This window comes from Mus pahari, chromosome 17 (genome assembly GCF_900095145.1).
Source record: "Mus pahari chromosome 17, PAHARI_EIJ_v1.1, whole genome shotgun sequence".
In the NCBI taxonomy this organism is placed as follows: Eukaryota; Metazoa; Chordata; class Mammalia; order Rodentia; family Muridae; genus Mus; species Mus pahari.
Genome location: NC_034606.1, coordinates 19,707,489 through 19,725,481, shown reverse-complemented (window position 1 = coordinate 19,725,481; position 17,993 = coordinate 19,707,489). Strand labels below are relative to the sequence as shown.

The 17,993-nt window shown below is 40.6% G+C and overlaps 1 protein-coding gene across 4 annotated transcripts in view; it reads left to right on the top strand.

Moving 5' to 3' along the window:
* Positions 1–17,993, top strand: part of Samd12 (sterile alpha motif domain containing 12) — a 423,060-nt gene that overhangs the window by 219,601 nt on the left and 185,466 nt on the right. For 2 of the 4 annotated variants that reach the window (XM_029547884.1, XM_029547885.1), the window contains exons 4-5: positions 14,278–14,418; positions 15,242–15,250. In XM_029547884.1, coding sequence (XP_029403744.1) covers positions 14,278–14,418; positions 15,242–15,246 — 146 coding nt within the window. In that variant the 3' untranslated portion in view covers positions 15,247–15,250. The remainder of the gene's footprint in view (positions 1–14,277; positions 14,419–15,241; positions 15,251–17,993) is intronic. The other 2 variants (XM_021217112.2, XM_021217113.2) reach the window with 1 other exon arrangement.

Here is a 17,993-nt window from a genome sequence, read left to right as displayed (position 1 = left end):
TCTAGTAGAAGCCACCATGATCTATGAACTCAGCAAAAGTTCCGACTTTCCAGCTAGTTTTTCTCACACCCTGGCCCTATTTGTATCCTCCATGGAGATTATTTGTGAGAAGCCAGAAAGAACTTTGAGTACAGATGTCATTATGTCACTGTCCTGTTTAAATCTCTATATTGACTCTCAGTATAATTATTTATTGTAAAGTGAACAAGATCCTTCAGCTGCTTCCAAGATCATCACTGACCTTGCCTTCAGCCAGCTCTCCATTCTCACCTCAAATCCAAGGCCTTGATGCATTCCATGTGCTGGTCGAATCAGATTGCTTGCTCTAATTTGAAGCCTGTATTTTTTTTCTTCCTTCCTTCCTTCCTTCCTTCCTTCCTTCCTTCCTTCCTTCCTTCCTTCCTTCCTTCTTTTATTTACCAAACAACAATCACCTTAATTCCTCCGCAGTCTATCTTAATCTGCAGGAGGTAGGTAAAAGGTGCTTTCTTCAAATTTGCTTTTGCCATACCAAATTTCCATTTAGGATTTTTATATTCTTCTGAGAAGCACCGTATACTCTTCTGTTTTGAAATGATGTCTTTATCTGGGTGCTGTTTTTATTGTTTTCCCTGTGAAGCTAGAAATATGGGCATAGACTACATAGACTGTACTCTGGGTCTGTACTCAGCCTCTGGTTCAATATATGACACATTCGTTTTTAAATGAGTGTTTAATAAGCAGCCATTGTCTTCGTCACAGTAGCATCTTTTTTCTAGTCTTTGCTTTTGTATGTATCTAGCCTGTATCTTTGACATGTCCCTTCACTTTCCTCAGCCTGCTTTTGGGGACAGTTCTTTTCCCTTTCTCACAGAACGATTCATTGACTTAGCAAAATTTAAAGGAATACCCATCAACTGCTAAGATCTAGAGTTACCTTATGGAGAATGCAGTGTTGAAAAGAAATTATTGGCATTGAATTAATTCAATTTTGATAAAACAGTAAATAATAGAGTAACCTATATAAGGCATACTGTTACAGAATGTTTAATTTGAAGTAAACATATTCAGTGAGGTGCTATGCTAGGTACTTTTAAATTTATATTTGTATTTTATATACTTTATTATATAAAGCATAATAATCCATTATTATAGTTTCACATTAAAATGCCAAGGCAATTCAAATCAATCCTATTTTACAGATGGGGAAACTGTGACTCAGCAACATTTAGTAAATTACTCACGTTCAGAGAGCCAGCCTGTGCAGGCATCAGGCTTAATGCCCAGGCTCCTCTCTCTAAAATCAGCTCTCTGCAAACAAAGCAAGAAACATAATTAGACACAAAAATGAAAATACTATTTAAAGTGAAATGAAAAGAAAGCAGTGAAGTACCATAGCTACACTAGAGTCAGTGTTCTGGAACAAACTGTCATGTGTAAGGTCCTCTAACCTGCAAGATTTTCAAAACCTTGTTCTAAATAATACTCCATTCTCTGTGAGGACAGTAGAGCAATATATGCATTACGATTCATAAGAAGCTCATGCTGGGATGGTCCGGAGTAAATAATAAAAACGAACCCAAAATAAGTTGACTAAAAGGGAAAGCTTAAAAAAAAAAAAAAAAAAAGGTGAAGGTGTGTGTGTGTGTGTGTGTGTGTGTGTGTGTGTGTGTGTTTTCAACTTGGATTTGACTTTTAAAAGCTGAAATTCAATCAATTAATTCATTCTGCTGGCCAAAATTAAACTTTAGTCAACTTCCATTACTCTTCCATTCACAAGGCCTTTCAAGATAAATCTCACCTGGAATGCTTTGTTATGTGCATTCAGATGTCCAAGATCAAATATAAGGAATATTTTACTTGCACAAAATTGGAACCCCTGCCCTGCTATTTGTACATTTTTTAAAGGTTTATTTATTTATTATATGTTTATGAATACACTCTCACTATCTCCAGGCACCCTAGAAGAGGGCATCAGATCCCATTACAGAAGGTTGTGAGCCACCATGTGGTTGCTGGGATTTGAACTCAGGACCTCTGGCAGAGCAGTCGCTGCTCTTAACCACTGAGCCGTCTCTCCAGCCCCGTACACTTTCTTTTTCAGCTGTGTGTATCTTTAGTAACATCATTTCCCTCTCCTTTAAAACAGAGATTAAGAATCTGCCCTGGTGTGGTACTATGTATAAATGGTTAAAAATAGATTTAAAAGTTCTAACAGCGTTCTGTGCTGGGTTGGCTCCCTGTCTACTCAAGTACTATGACTGCATTCTGAGGATATCTGCCTTTTGGATTGGCATTGTCAGAAGCAGTTGGTTAAGAGCAGAGCAAGCACCTGGAGCAGTGGTACCTCACCAAAGGCAAATTTGTCCTCCATGAGATACTTGCCAAGAATTAAGAGATTTTTTTTTAATTGGCACAGATGGGAAGATATTATTAGATAAAAAGCCAGAGATTTTTGTCTTTGAGCATCCTAAACTACACAAGATAGCCACAATTCAAGTCACAGAAGTACCCAGCCCCAAAGCTCAATGGCAATATACGTATCATGGTGTCTTTCAAAATTTTACATGTTAGAAAAGTAGATTCAGTCTTGCTTCTTCTGAATGGTTTCCAGGGCTCCGTCAGAGTCCCATTATGTAGATGTCTGCCGCAGTTTTGTTGTTACTTACCCAACTCCCCTTATACTTGGGGTGAACCTCTCCTGAGGAAGGCCTGAGGCTGTGCTCTGACATTGATGTGCATGTGCATACATTTTATTAACCCCAGCACACACATGTACATCTGCACACACACAAACATGGACAAACAAAAGCATAAGATAGAATAAATATCTCCATTTTAAAATAAAGTCAAAGTTAGCTTACAACCAGGATTTAAATGTGACTTTGGCCATGGGTACCATTTCACATAATTCATGCATTGAAACCAACATGCCCTGCACCTGGCCTTCTTAGTATAAAAAAAGCTATGTGTTTGTCTATTGCAGCCATAACTGTGAGTAGAACATAGAGAAGGAGGGAATAGGTTTCCCACACACTGCTTGGTAATTAATTTTAAAGCATGCCAAGTGTGCAAGATATCACTCACCCGGTGACACTCCATCAACAAAGAATCCCACAACAATGCAGATGAATGCTGACAAATAACAGCAAATGTACCGCAGGGTTTGGTTTACCCATCAAAAGCAGAACGGCCTTGAAGGCTATTTATTGCACCATGAATCTTCAGCTATAACCTCCATTAGGTTGGTACGAGACTTCCTTGCTTTAAAAGAAAAATGCTCCGAGGTCCAAGAGGAGTTATTACTGAGTCTTCTTAGAGACTAAAACAAAATCCCCAAAATAATATTTTAAGGAATTTTTAAAAATTAATTTTTGGAGAGGATTTGGTAACAGTGTCTGCCATTCGCAAAATAAAAATATTCAGCTTTTCAAGAGGCTAAAAATAACAGGACTGTGTTTTTACTCAGTTTAAAAGGTACCATAAGTAGTTTCTTTCTGAACTGATATTTTAGATGAGAATTAATACATTTCCAATTCCCTCCTATTAACATCATCAGCACCTGAATATAGTCAGCCAAAAAANAAAAAAAAAAAAAAAGGACTGTCTAAAACAGGCTTTCCACCTAAGACTGGTTAAAAAAAAATCAATGTGCAGTTCCCATCAGTCCAGCAAATTACTTACAGTAACCACAGTGCAATTTTCCATTAACCCTTCCCTTCCTCAGCCCAAAGAAAGACATGCAGTTAGCTGCCAATCACTCTGTGTCTCACTCTGTGAAGGGCCAGGCTAGGCAGTGGGCTCTGCTCTGTTAGAAGTGAGAGGAGACATATTCGTCTTGCCTTCTTGCCAGGAAATGAGGTAATGGGTTGGCCGACCTTTCAGTCCTTGCTTGTGCTGGGGGATATGTTGTCACCTTAAAGAAATCAGGGACATTGGGCTGTGGGGTTAAGATGAATATTGTTAGGGTATTTTGAAAAATCCTACTAAACACAGCATATCTAGTTACAAAAAGATTAGCGACATCCCCTGTTATTAAGGCTAGACAAGGCAACCTTGTAGGAGGACAAGGGACCCAAAAGATGATTGAAATCCCTAGGAGGCCTAACCTGCTTAGAAAGAAAACAGAGAAAGAATGGATAGGGGAGAAGGAATGGGAGGTAGAGGAGGTGGGAGACAGAGGTAGAGACAGAAAACTATGGGCAGGATGTAATATATATAAGAGACTAAATTAATTTGTAAAATCCTAAAGGCCCTTAACTACTCTTGGTTCCGGTGAACTGTTAATTTGAAATGGTCTGCATAGGCTGTAGTAGCACAGTTAGTTTTGTCTCTTAGGGACCAAGCCGCTAGAATTATTTTCCACTGAAAGAAGGAAGGGCATGTCAAGAGAACAGGGACGGAGTGTCAGATATTGAAAGTTTCAACTCTGAGCTAAATATGACCCATATACATGACTAGTGTGGAAAACATGGGTAAATTTTAAATGGGTAGACTTCATAAAACTTGTGAATTTTTCAGTTATTCAAAATTTAAAATAGAAGCAGAGACACCAGTTGACCCATATTCTAACTGTACTTTTGCAGAGCAAAAATAAAAAAAAAAAAAAAAGGATTAAAGTGGCCTGTTTCAGGAGGAAAAAATCCAACTGTGCAGCCCAACTAATTTCAATGGTCCCGTTGAGCGGTTCTCCTCACACAATTGCATTATCCTGACAATCAACGCATTTGAGTTTGTGACCTCTGGAGTAATTGGATAAGGAGAACAGGACCTTCTGGGCCTGTAAAGCAGATAGAAGTATATGGTCAAATTTAAGGTGAATTTCAAATACATTCTAAGGAATAATAATTAAAATGCCAATATTTCCCAGTGACTCACCTGTCTAGAACATCAGAGCCTTATCATTTTTTGCTCCCCTATACTAGGCCTCCTTCCTTAAGATGGGATCACGGAATCAGTGATTTAGCTGACAGTTTAGCTGACAGTGACACATAAAGTAGCGTCCGCCACTCACCATTAAGCCAGCCCAGCTTCCTCTCTCATCATATATTGACTTTTGTAACTGAGAAACTCAGAGTGTCTGACCTCAGGCAAGGCTGCATTCAGGAAATCAAATAACACTGTCTTCCTCCCTCCGCCACCGCTTCCTCTCCTCTCAGATTCCCCTTCTACTTTCTCAGCTTTTCTCACTGTTGACTTAATTCCCCAGCCAATTCTCTGCATATGACAACAGAGGCAGCCACTAACAGAAAAATCTAGTATTATATTATACCTTAGGAGAGGGTCCAAGAAGGAAAGAGAACTTTCCTCTTAGCAACCAGGACTATTCCAGTAAGGAACTTATATATTTGCACTGTCTGGGTCACATCCACCCAACATTAATTTAACAAACATTTATTTAGTGCCGGAATAGAGTCGCACTCCCGTTAGGGACCTGAGAACATCAGGGAAGCCCCGTATTCGCAGAGATTGCCATGCGGCAAGTTGTGCGAAGAAAATGGGAAATAAAGAAATAATCACAATAAGTAAGAAAGTGATATTTTTCTTGAGAGCTGAAAATGAAAAATACTACAGGGGAATTCTTTTTTAATCATCAGAAGTTTCCCCAAAGGAGAAAGAGGAGTTCCCAAAATATGAAAAAGGAATTGTCTTGAAGCGAAGATAAGGAGGCCATATAGACAAACGCAAAGGAGGTGCTAATCTTGACTGGGGCTTGGCTGCACAAATATCATTTCTTCTACCATTATGCTCTCTTTTACTGGGAGAAGGGGGAAGACTGAGTTTAAGAGCTGCCTGAAAGGCACAGAAGACCCACATGTGACTGCCTTCCTTCCTAACTCCACATTCTCAGCAATGCAGAGTTTCTAGGAACTCCTTTCTGGCTCTAGGAGCCTATTTCCTGTGCCCTGATTTCCCTTCTGTTCAACTTAATGATTTAATCACTTTCTTTTTTGCTCAAAGTCCCCTGAATTATCATTAGGTGCCACTTACATGGGATCACAAAGAACCAGTCACTTGGATGAAATTTATGTCTTTCACTGTCGCCCTAGTTCACTGTAGATGAGCACCGTGTTCCTGGTCCTTTGTAGAAGTTCAATCTGTGACATGCATATAGCCTTTGAGAGACGAATAGATGAATCTGTTGAGCAGCAGCTGTCAAAGCTCACCCAACCCCCCCACAGGTCACTCACTCTCTATTTCACGGTGTTAGTGTGTTCATGTGTCCCCCTTCTTCTAGCCCCCCCAGTGATGGTGACCGTTCACAGACCCTCCAACTCAGCAAACTTTGTCCCTGTGCAAGAACGTGCAGAAATAGGTTTGGTGAATGTACTGGGTTCTTTGCTGGTCTTGTGACAAAACACTACGGTCAAAGCAACTTATAGAAAGAAGACTATGTTTGGGAATTACCATTCCAGAGGAAAAAAAGAGTTCTTCACCATCATGTCAGAGAAGAGCGGTGCAGGAAGGTATAAAGGGAGAACTATCTGAGAACCTCCATCTTGTACCCCATGCAAGAAACAGATTTCAATCTGGGAGTAGTGCTTGGGCACGAAACCTCAAAGTCCACCTCCGATGAGCATATTTCTTCCAGAAAGGCTACACCTCTTAAAATTCCCCAAATTGTGTCACCAACTGGGGACCACATATTCAAATGCCAGAGCCTTGTGAGTAGGGGGAATTGGTATTCTTATTCAATCCACCACAGGGAGGATGTGAGGTTCAGTTAGATCTTATTCAATCTACCACAGGGAGGATGCGAGAAGCAGTGAGTTAGGGGATGCTGACAACATGGCCTTTCTCAGATCTGCAGCTTATTAATAAGGCATAGAGCTTTTAGGTGTTGCGTAGCTCTTAATCAGCCATAGATAAACATGTGCTTTCACGGAATCATTAAAAAACGAGATAATCTATGTAAAGCTCTTAGGATGGCATTTAACACACAGCAAATGTTTGCCATTGTTATCTCAGTCACATGAGAAGGAGCAGTGCCGTGAGTGTGATGAGGTGGCAGCTAGCAAAGCGTCTGTGACACCGGATTTGCATCATGCCAGTGGTTCTGAGTTACTGAGGGTGTGCCTATGCTGAATTCCATTCTATTGCTGCAGTCCAGGGAATAATGTGCTTTTCCGTCTCGTTTTGAAGTGGAGGAAGCGAAGACTCAGATAACGCTTTCCTGGGTATTAATCTATATGTTTTAGTTCATAATCCCATCATTTTAATATTTTCTACTTTCTCTTTGTTTCTTGGGTCTAAACATTTCCATTTTGGAGTTATGGTTTGTCTAAAGAATGTTGATTATATGATCACCACGTTGGTGTTTGCACTGAATGGGGCCGAGGTTAGACCCAGGGACAGCTGGTTAGGACATAACATAACATAATCCTTTCCTGAGAGTGGATCTGAACTAACTCTACTTGAACTAGCTCAGTACTCACTGACCATTTGTTGGAGACGAGCTGGAGAATCATTCAGAAGAAAAGCTACCCTATATAGTTCAGTGCATCTCCCAGGAAAAGTGACAGTGAGAAATCTCTATAGAAACAAAGGCGAGGCCATACCTACAGCCCACCCTGACACCTCCAAATTCACCTACAGCATGGAACTGTTATCTTTAAAACCTGTGGTGGTATCTGGCATGATTGTCTGTGAAGTGGAAGGATACCAAGGGTAAAGTGGGACGTGACAATCAGAGACATACCCAGACCTGAGTCTTTTCCTGAAGCCACTTTCACTAAGCCTCACCTCTCTATGTGAACGTGGAATCCTGGGCCCTATGCAGAAGGATCTAGATTTCCTTTAAGTTTTAGTTGTCTGAATGGAGACCTGCAAAGACAGCACTTCCTAATACTTGGCACTTGTCCTTATTGTCTAAGCCAAAGTCTTTGCAGCTATGAGTAAAGATTTCTACATGAGCCAATTATCACGGCCTATGCAAGTGGTACTACCACATATGTCATCCAAGGAGAAGTAAAGGTTTTATATATCGTCAATGGCAGCAAAACTTATAGTGATGTAGCCATAAGCAAAGAGACACTGGCATAGCTAAAATATTGAAGATCAGATGTTGCCCCCTGTCAGCTTCTGGAGGGCATGTGACCCTACAGCACATTGGTTTTACCCCAGTGAAATTCATATGGAGATTCTCGTTTCCATATCTCTATGGGTTAAATTTCTATTGTATTAAGCCCATAGTCATGGTAACTTGGTATAGCCACCAGAGAAATCTATACTTGTTCCTTTACTTCGATTGTCCTTTCTGCCCATTGACCCTTGCTCAACTGAGCTGGCAATGGGTTGTCTGTCTAAACCCAGAACCATGCCCTCATCTGCCTTCAACCTGTGGGAAGGTCAGCTCTGCAACCTGTTATCTCTGTTCTTTTTGACAGCATATGTTCATATGCTCGTCACCAACCAATGCATGTGTCACCTCCTGATGGCCAGCTTCTCATGTTTGTTTTATTTGACAGTTTCCAATCAAGCCCTTTATATCAGAGAAAACAATAATTTAGAGACCTGGAAATGGGAAGTCATCAGTATGTAGGTAAAGAAAGGAACCTTAACATTACTTAAAGAGTACTGAAAATATGTATTTATAAGTCCTATTATGTGCCAGCACAGGAAACCTGACAGGTACATTTATACAGTATTACAGTTCTCTGGAGAAATAGAACTAGAGACAGATAGATGTGTGTGTGTGTGTGTGTGTGTGTGTGTGTGTGTGTGTGTGTATGTGTGCGTGCGTGTGGTGTGCTCACATGTGTATGTACAGGTTGACAGACAGATAAAATAAATTGGTTCATGCCGTTATAGAAATTGCCAAATTAAAATATCTGTAAAGCTCATGTTCTCATTTGAGCCTAGAGGTAAGAGCTGCTCTGCATTATAGGAAGCAATCTGCATTATCCATTGTGTCACTTGAAGCATCAGCCTCCGAGGCTACGTGGAGAAGCTGTTGTGGGAGTAAGAACTGGGGAAGCACCTCATGGTCAGTGTTTCTCTGCATTTTGACCACTTGATGCTTTCTGTGATCATCTCTGTCTGCTGTAAAAGAAATGTCTTTGATGAGCTATACTTCTCTGTGGGCATAAGGATATGTGTGAAGAAAACAGTGAAGAATTACACTAGTTTAGGAAAGTGTCAGTAGTAGGTGTTCCTCTAGGTTCAATGACCTAAGGCTCAGGGAACATCATAGAAGAAGCAGTGGAAAGAATATAAGAGGCAAAAACCAGAACATCTGCTACGAGATTGTCTCATCTGTACATGACAAGAGAAATGCATCTTGAACTTTGAACAATGCAGTTGCTTGAATAAAACCTGAGTGATGCCAGTTGACATGCCAGCTCTGACTGGTGAAATTTCAGAAGGCCCCACCCTTAGATGAAGACATACTGTCAATTAATGATTTCAAAGAGAGGAAGAATCAGTCTTCCCAGGGATGAGCCCCAATACCAAGTGGTCAGTCCTAAAACACATACATAGGGGTACACTAAAGTGGACTCAGCATGGTGCACTTATATATTTGTAATAATCATTTTTAAAGGCTATGAATTTGAGAGGGAATTGGTAGTTGGGAGTGGTAGACAGAAGGTACTGGAGGGAATGGAAGGTTTAAATGCAGTACACATAGATGGAATTTTAAAATATTGATATCTTCTGGAAACATTCTGAACACTAAGTAACTAAATATCAGGATATTGCATAGTCTAGTTGTACTGGCTAGTTTTGTGTCAACTTGACACAGCTGGAGTTATCACAGAGAAAGGAGCTTCAGTTGAGGAAATGCCTCCATGAGATCCAGCGGGGCATTTTCTCAATTAGTGATCAAGGGAGAGAGGCCCCTTGTGGGTGGGACCATCCCTGGGCTGGTGGTAGTCTTGGTTCTATAAGAAAGAAGGCTGAGCAAGCCAGGGGAGGCAAGCCAGTAAAGAACATCCCTCCATGGCCTCTGCTTCAGCTCCTGCTTCCTGACCTGCTTGAGTTCCAGTCCTGACTTCCTTGGTGACGAACAGCAGTATGGAAGTATAAGCTGAATAAACCCTTTCCTCCCCAACTGCTTCATGATCATGATGTGTGTACAGGAATAGAAACCCTAACTAAGACACTAGTCAAGTTGGCTTTTGAAGTTAACCATCATACCTTTGTTGATAGGAATGGCATGGTAGATGACCACACCCAATAATGCCTTTGCCCACAGACTGAAGTTTCAGTTGCAGTGACACTCACATTTTTTCAAGGTTGCTATCAAAACACCACGTCTAAGTTTTTGAGGTGTGGTCACCTTCACTGAATATTCCCTGACCCAAGTCAAGGGGTCCTGGGTCCTGGGAGTATTTTTTTTTTCAACCTTGGCAGCACCTGGTCTCGATAATCAGTACAGAGGTTGAATCACAGAGATAAACCCTTATTTCTGGGTTTACCTCCTAGCGTGATCTACCAAAGCTCACCTTACACCTGATGACTCAATGCTGTGGCAGTTGAGGAGACTACTGGAGGGATGAGGGAATGAGAATACTAAGGGGAAGGAAGGACATTTTAATCACCCTATTTTAGTTCTACCTTCTTTGTTACTTCTACAGATCCCAGATATTTGCTGGAGATAGGACTAGCAGGAACAGACCATGATTTCCTGCCCCTGGTACATCCTTTCCTACAGCAATGACTCAGTTTCCTGACCATACCGGGGGCCGCCAGCCATTGTGGATAAGTCTGGAAACCAGAGTGGTAACTGAGGCCCTCCTTTCCTCTGCGCTCCTTCTAGGAATTAAGTCATAAAAATAGATCCGGGATCCTTCCTACTCACGCTCTTGCAGCTGGCTCCAGGGCACCGTCACTTCCTGTTTTGACTGTTCTCCATGTCCCAGACCCCAATCTATTCTCCTAAGAACCAGAAATATCCAGTGAAGACCTGGCATCATGCCCAAGTCACCTCTGCTCAAAACTGTTCACACGTCACATACGGTCCATCTCCAGACTTTCCCGTGCCTGGCAGGCCCTCTGGAACCCTGTCCCAGCTGAACCTCAGACCATCCTACTGTTGTCTTCCCTTCTCCTCACTGCTGCAGTGATGTTTGCCATTCCTCTGGTCTCCTTCACACTTTTATCCCCTCACTTGTCTCCCAAGTTTTAGTGTCACCTCCATAGACAGACCCAGGACTCAAGATTACTGTTCCTCTTCTCTTCACCATGACCGCCACACAGAAACTGTAAACGGAAAGGAGATATTGCGCTCTCTATTTGGGTACCTTTAAAAACAATGGTCTCATTCATTCCTTTTGCATTGTATACCACTGTATCTCGCTCACATTCATGTATTTTGACCTTGCACATCCTCCCTCCCACACCTTCTACAGAACCACCCCCATCTACTTACGTATCAAACTTCATGTCCTTTCTCTCTCTCATTATTAACCCACTGAATTACATTTATGTTGCCCAAATACCACTGGGTGTGGGGTCATCCCCTGGTGCATGGTTTTGCCTACCAGGCCATGGTCAAACCCTTAAAGAAAACTGACTCTCCTTTGCCCAGAGCTCATCAACTGTCAGTTTCTCCTCAGCTGGAGATGAGATTGTGTCCATCTCCCACCTCCATGGTTTTGTTTGTTTGTTTGCTTGATTGCTTGCTTGTTTCTTTCAAGCTTGAGCCTGTGCTAGTTTATTTGACTTCTTACTATGATGTCAATTCCATTCCTGAGGATAACTGATGCTGTAACAAGCTTAGAAGCTTAAAGTTATTCACATTTATCATTTTACACTTATGAAATCCAAACTGGGTTTTCAGGGGACTCAAAGTGAGATGTTAGTGGAATAACTTTTAGAATCTGTTGAAGAGAAGTTATTTCTCAGCCTCTAGTGGCCACTTCATTCTGACTTCTGTTTGCATCTCTCTCTCTCTCTCTCTCTCTCTCTCTCTCTCTCTCTCTCTCCCCTCTCTGTACCATTGGAGTGAGATCTGAGGGGCTGCCTGGGTGATACATGCTATTCTCTCATCTTGGTGTCCTTATACTTCACACCCCTTTGCAAAGCCTCTTTAGCCATGCAGGGTAACAAATGAGGATGTAACATTATTCAGGGTTGTTGCTCTGTTTTGCTACAGAAGGCAATGGGAAGGGCTTGAGCCTGCTTTTGTTTTCTTGTTCCTTTTTCATGGTGACTATGGTCATCTTGTAGTACCAAGCCTAACCTGTGCTTATGAAGTTTCTTCCTTTAGATATAAATGCTAGAGGAGCTATACACTGTCACCACACACACACACACACACACACACACACAACACACACACACACAGAGAGAGAGAGAGAGAGAGAGAGAGAGAGAGAGAGACAGAGACAGAGACAGAGAGGCAGAGAAAGACAGACAGACAGACAGACAGACAGACAGACAGACAGACAGACAGACAGAAGAGAGATTCCTCCCAGACAATGGTCCAGGGTCATGTCATCAATATTTCCATCTAATATTTCTGCCTATCCTAGCCACCTCACTTCTGGGCAGAATGTTGGAGGGAATCATAGCACAATAGCCTGTAATATACAGCAGGTTCTTTTCTGGGTAGGAAGGATCATGTAATTTCTTCTGGCTAATAAATGCCTGTAGGCCAACACTCCATTGCTGAGATGGGATGCATAGCACTTTTCTTTACTTTGGCGTTGATTATCTAGATCACCAAGTTCAAGGAAAGTAAACTTGGAGTCAACATACAGAATAAAGCCAGGAGTGTTACCAAATTTTCTCTACTTGAGAGGGTTTGGCAGGAGTATTTTAAATTTAAGGCAAGCATGGGCTACTTGGTAGGTAATACCCTGTCTCAAAAGGAAAAATAAACAAAACAAAACAAAACAAAAATGTTCAGGATAAACCAGCAAGCTTTGTGATGTAATTTTAAGCCACCATATGCAGCATGTAGCTTACCTTGGCTGGTGTTGTGTGCAAAGGCTAAAGGGAAGGGAAGATGAAAACTGACTAGCACTGACTCTCCTAGCTGCTCCTCTCCATTCACCTGGGTTTGTTCACAGGCAACCCATTCATCAGCTACATTCTTGGACTTTCTTGTTCCTTGGATGGAAATGCCCTTTAACTTTGCCTCCTAGTTGTTCAGTTCCTTTGCTAAAAGTGATAGAACATTTCACTTCTTTTTTTCATAAAGAAGCAAAGTTACAGTTTGCTAAAGAGCTATTACAATGTGAATTTAAAGCATGGATATTAAGAAAGAAAAAGTAGTGTTTAGGAAAAGAACAGCACACACCCAAGTCATGGGTGTGGACTTCTCAGAAGTTTCCAAAGTCTATGTATAAGCATACACACAGATGTTTTTCATTGACCGCAGGCAGCCACCTCTGTCTCTTGCTCATGATAGAAATGATGACAGACATGCAGGTGTGACATTCAGGGGCTGTGGAAAGACAGAAAATGGTGCTGTGTGCATTTAAGAGGAACTCTCCCTTGTAATAAGCCTTGGGAGTGAGGCACTTTTTCATGGTAAATGCACAGAAGGGCATAATTTTTGAAATTATTTTAGAAATCAAAGTAGAAGAAAAACAAAAATATATGGGGGCAAAAAATAAAATAAAATAAAGTAAAGTAAAATAAATAAAAAGCCTGAAATGGAGCCATACTGAGTGGCCAAGATTTAGATAGGTGACGTCATAGGCACCAGGACTCCGGGTTTTGCTCTCCTGGATCGCATTCCTCTCTTGTCTCCCCTCACTCTATTCTTGTGGGCCTTTCGTCCTCAGTAAATGTTGAGAGGAGCAGAGCTTTCTACAGCCGGAGCAAGAGAACTATATGCCTGCAGATTAAAACTGCACCTTAAAAATGTGTCTCACAAAAAAAAAAACCAAAAAACCAAAATAACCACAAAAACAAAAAAAAACACGAATTTCTGCTGGAGTTCCAATAAGCATGGTGAGAGCATCTAGTTCTGCAGCTAGGGTGTCAATAAAGGGCTCCACTGTCCAGCAGAGAACTCATTGCCCAGTGAAGAGCACTGTTTCCATGGAAACCTGCAATTGGTGACCCAAATATGCAAGTTCGCTACTTTACCTACCTCATTGTGTGGGTCTGCTGAGGACTGCCACTATTACATAAAAATCGGGGCTCTTTTTTGCATAGGTGGATTTTCTCTGTGGAAGTCATCAGTTCTGTCAGCGTAGACCATGGGGGTCCCCCTGTTCTAAATCGGCTTCACTTAGTTATAAAGTTTTTTTCCACACTTGGAGACTAGCCAAAACTAAGATGGGAGTCACTCTCCAGGGTGTTGCTCACTTGCCTCTTTCTCCATTTCATAAACCCCTGCAGGGCGAGCCCTGCTGAGACTCACGGACAAGAAGCTGGAGCGCATGGGGATTGCCCAGGAGAACCAGCGACAGCACATCCTGCAGCAGGTGCTCCAACTGAAAGTTCGGGAAGAAGTCAGAAACCTGCAGTTACTCACACAAGGTACCCTGCTGCTTCCTGGTGGGTGGGTGCGCGGGGGAACAGGAGAAAACAGAAAATGCTATCATTGTGACAGAGGGGAGCCAGGAAAAGTTTGTTGTTGTTTCCTAACAGAGTTTCCTTCATTAAAAGAAAAGAAAAAAGTAGGTAGCCTTAAAGAGTTCTCTCTAAAACTTTTCTTTTTTTATTGCTCACCAGAGAGAAAGATGCATAAATAAGTAATGGATGCACAAATAGAATTACTGCAGCTCACTTCAAGGTTATCACATACAACTGCAGAGATTGTCTACTGTACAACCCCAGAGTACCAAACCCACTGGTCAGGGTCCAATTGTTCCCTCCAGAGTTATGTGCTGTGCAGGCTGCACAACTGAATACCATAGTCCTGGCTGCCTTCAGCTCACCAATAATTCTGAGGAGGTCTTAGAATTGAAGTAATTCTAAACTTGATATCCCCTGTGATGGAGATGTGGTTTTGATACATTTTCTTTTACTTCGCTTTTCATTGGCCAACAGAGGAGAAATATTTTAAATGTACCTTTATTTAACTGAATTAATGCATGCATATACTTTAGGGATTTTTGAAAACTCTATTAGCTTCTTGAGAATTGATTGATCTAAAATCTAGACTAGAGAATTTAAATATGGGCTATTGTTGCTGTTTAATTCATAATAGTGTGATGAGAAAAACAAAGATTCTTATTTGAAGAAAAATCAAAGCGCCACTATATGTCACTTATGTATACATATAATTTGATAGACATAAACTTCCATCGACTGTACTTTTTCTTCTTTGTTGCCCATCATGCATCGTTGTAAATGAAAGGATGATAAAGTAAGTGGTTATGAGAGCATTGGGTAATTTTCAATAAGCAGATATAGTAATAGTATGCATTTGAATATTGCAGAAATGTAGGTCAGCCAAGATTCATGTTTTTGCATTTAGACTAACCCAGTAATAGTCTGGCTGTCTAGAACAGTGGTTCTCAACCTGAGGCTCTTTGAGGGATGACATATTGGGTGTCCTGCATATCAGAATACATTAGAGTTCATCACAGTAGCAAAATTCCAGTTATGAAGTAATCACCAAGTAATTTTATGGTTGGAGGTCATCACAACATGAGTAGCTGTGTGAAAGAGTCACAGCATAAGGGAAGTTGAGAACCACTGACCTAGAGGAAATGATGTAGTGCCTGAAAGATGAGTGTTGTGGAAGAATAAGTATGTACAGAGTGATGTAAAAATGGTATCTGCTGTTTGTTATGCTTCTTCAAAGTTTGTTCCCAGAGACTCCTTGTGGTATGTTTAGAAGAATGGGTATACTAAGTAATTTAAATTTCAAAGTGACATGCTGATACACCGTGACATTTCTTTTAAAAAACAGAGGTAATACAATTTAAGACTATAAATGCTATCACACTGCTACTTCTAAAATGGAATAAAAATGCAGCAAATAATTCTGATTGAGCTCCACATAATCCAGGCATTAAAAGAACCTTTTTCAAGGAATACATAGTGATGGAAAAGATGTGAGACATGGAATGAAACCATATGGAAATGTTGACTTACAGCATGGCTCGGTTTTACAATGCATATTTTATATATTTTTACAAATATAATATGTGAATAAAGGAGTACAGGTGATTATGCCCTGTTTTCATAATGGTTGCCGCTACAAAACATGCTTGTGCGTGATCTTAACTATATTCATTGTACTCTTTCATGTTTTCCAAATCTATTGTAAAGTCGCGTGGTTGTTCTAAACGGAGCATATTAACTCTCTACCACAGCAAACTTCTTCCTACCTCTCTGTGTTCTGGGAGGTCCTAAGTTCAACTTCTCTGATTCAGTTGTTGGCATTTTCTATCCCTTTGAAAACTCTACGTTCTTTATTCTTTCATGCCATTCCCTTCGTAAGGGACTAGTGTTCTCTCTAGCTTGTGGGTGTTTTTCTCTGAATTTTTATTGCCTTTCTTATTGCTTGTCCCTTACAAGTTACTGTTCAAAATCACTTTATATGAGACATCCTCTATTAAATCCATAGTGTTATTGAAGTGATAATTTCTTGGTTTTTTTTTTCCTTAGAAAGAGATACAAAATTGACAAGGTGTTTGAAGATTGATAATAGAGGATGTAAAGAGATCTGGGGAAGCTTTAAATTATTTGGGGGTCTAAGTTCTAATAAGAATCAATGTTCCATCAACTCAAGGGAGCTGGCTAATTTAGCATGCATATTGTATAGAGGTTCACGACAGGGGTGATGTGTGATTCAATATTAAATATTTGATTCTTCAAACCTTCAAATACAAAGCTACAGCAACAATATAATATGCTGAATAAATACAATGATATCACCCTTTTTTTTTTTCATCTTTTTAAAAATTCTGTGGGTCTGTATCTTGAGGAGAGTGGTTTACACTTCCAGCTTATCCAAATGGGACACAAGAAGTCACTACTCTAAGGCAAAATTTGTTTCTGTTGCTGTCAATTGTATAATCCAATCAAGCTGCTACAATAAATACCACAAACTGCTTAGGTTCCTGTGCTGTAGTTACTATTCTTACTGCTATGACAAAACACCTGGCAGAAGCAACTTAAGGAAGGACGGGCTTATATGAGCTCACAGTTTGAGGGTAGAGCTGTCCAATATGGTTTGCTGAGCATGGCAGCAGTATTATGGGGCAGCTGATTACATTACTTCTACATTCAGAGAGAGACACGAATGCTGGTGTTCAGTTCCTTGTGTCCTATTTATTCACTCCAACCCCAGTCCACACAATGAGTGGCCTTCCAGACATGCCCAGACATGTATCTCCTATGTATCTCCTGTGTGATCATAGATTCTGTCAAGGTCATAGTCAATCATAACCATCACAGTTAAAAGCAATAGAATTTGCCAATGTTTCTTATTCTTTTCTGTAAGCTGGCTGTTGTGTAATACGTGAGTACTGGTACCTTCATGTTCTAACTTGCGATTCACTAATGAGATGCATGTTTGCCATCTTTAGTGACGCACCTACTCTTTCCTATTTTTAAGAGGGTTGCTTTTATACTGTTGTCTTTTAAACTTTCCAGTTATCCCATAATGTTTTTATGGTATTACATTTATGCTTGTGATTCATACTGAGTATTTTAAAAGGTACAATATCTGTGTCTAGGTTTTAATACTTTATTTTCATTGCATGCATCAGTATTTTACAGAACACCTTAGTGGTAACTGCAATTACTGTGACCAATTCTTTTCCATGTAGAGACTGAAGACATTTAAACAATTTTCAATAAATAGAATTTGTGTTGTAATTTAAAAAAACAAAAAAAGAATTTGTTTCTCACGTTTCTGAATGCTGGGAAGTCTAGGGTCATGACACTAGGGAATTAATTTCATAGGCCATTCTTACTGAGTCCTTTTCCTGTGTTTTACATCTCAGAAGCAAGACAGAATCCATCTGAGATTCCTAACAAAAGGATCTCATAAAATCCTGGCCTCATGACCTAGTTCTCTATCAGAGGTCCCAGGACCTTAGTCCATACCTTAAGAATTACAACTTCAATATGTAAGTGTGTTTGGAGGGCTGTCA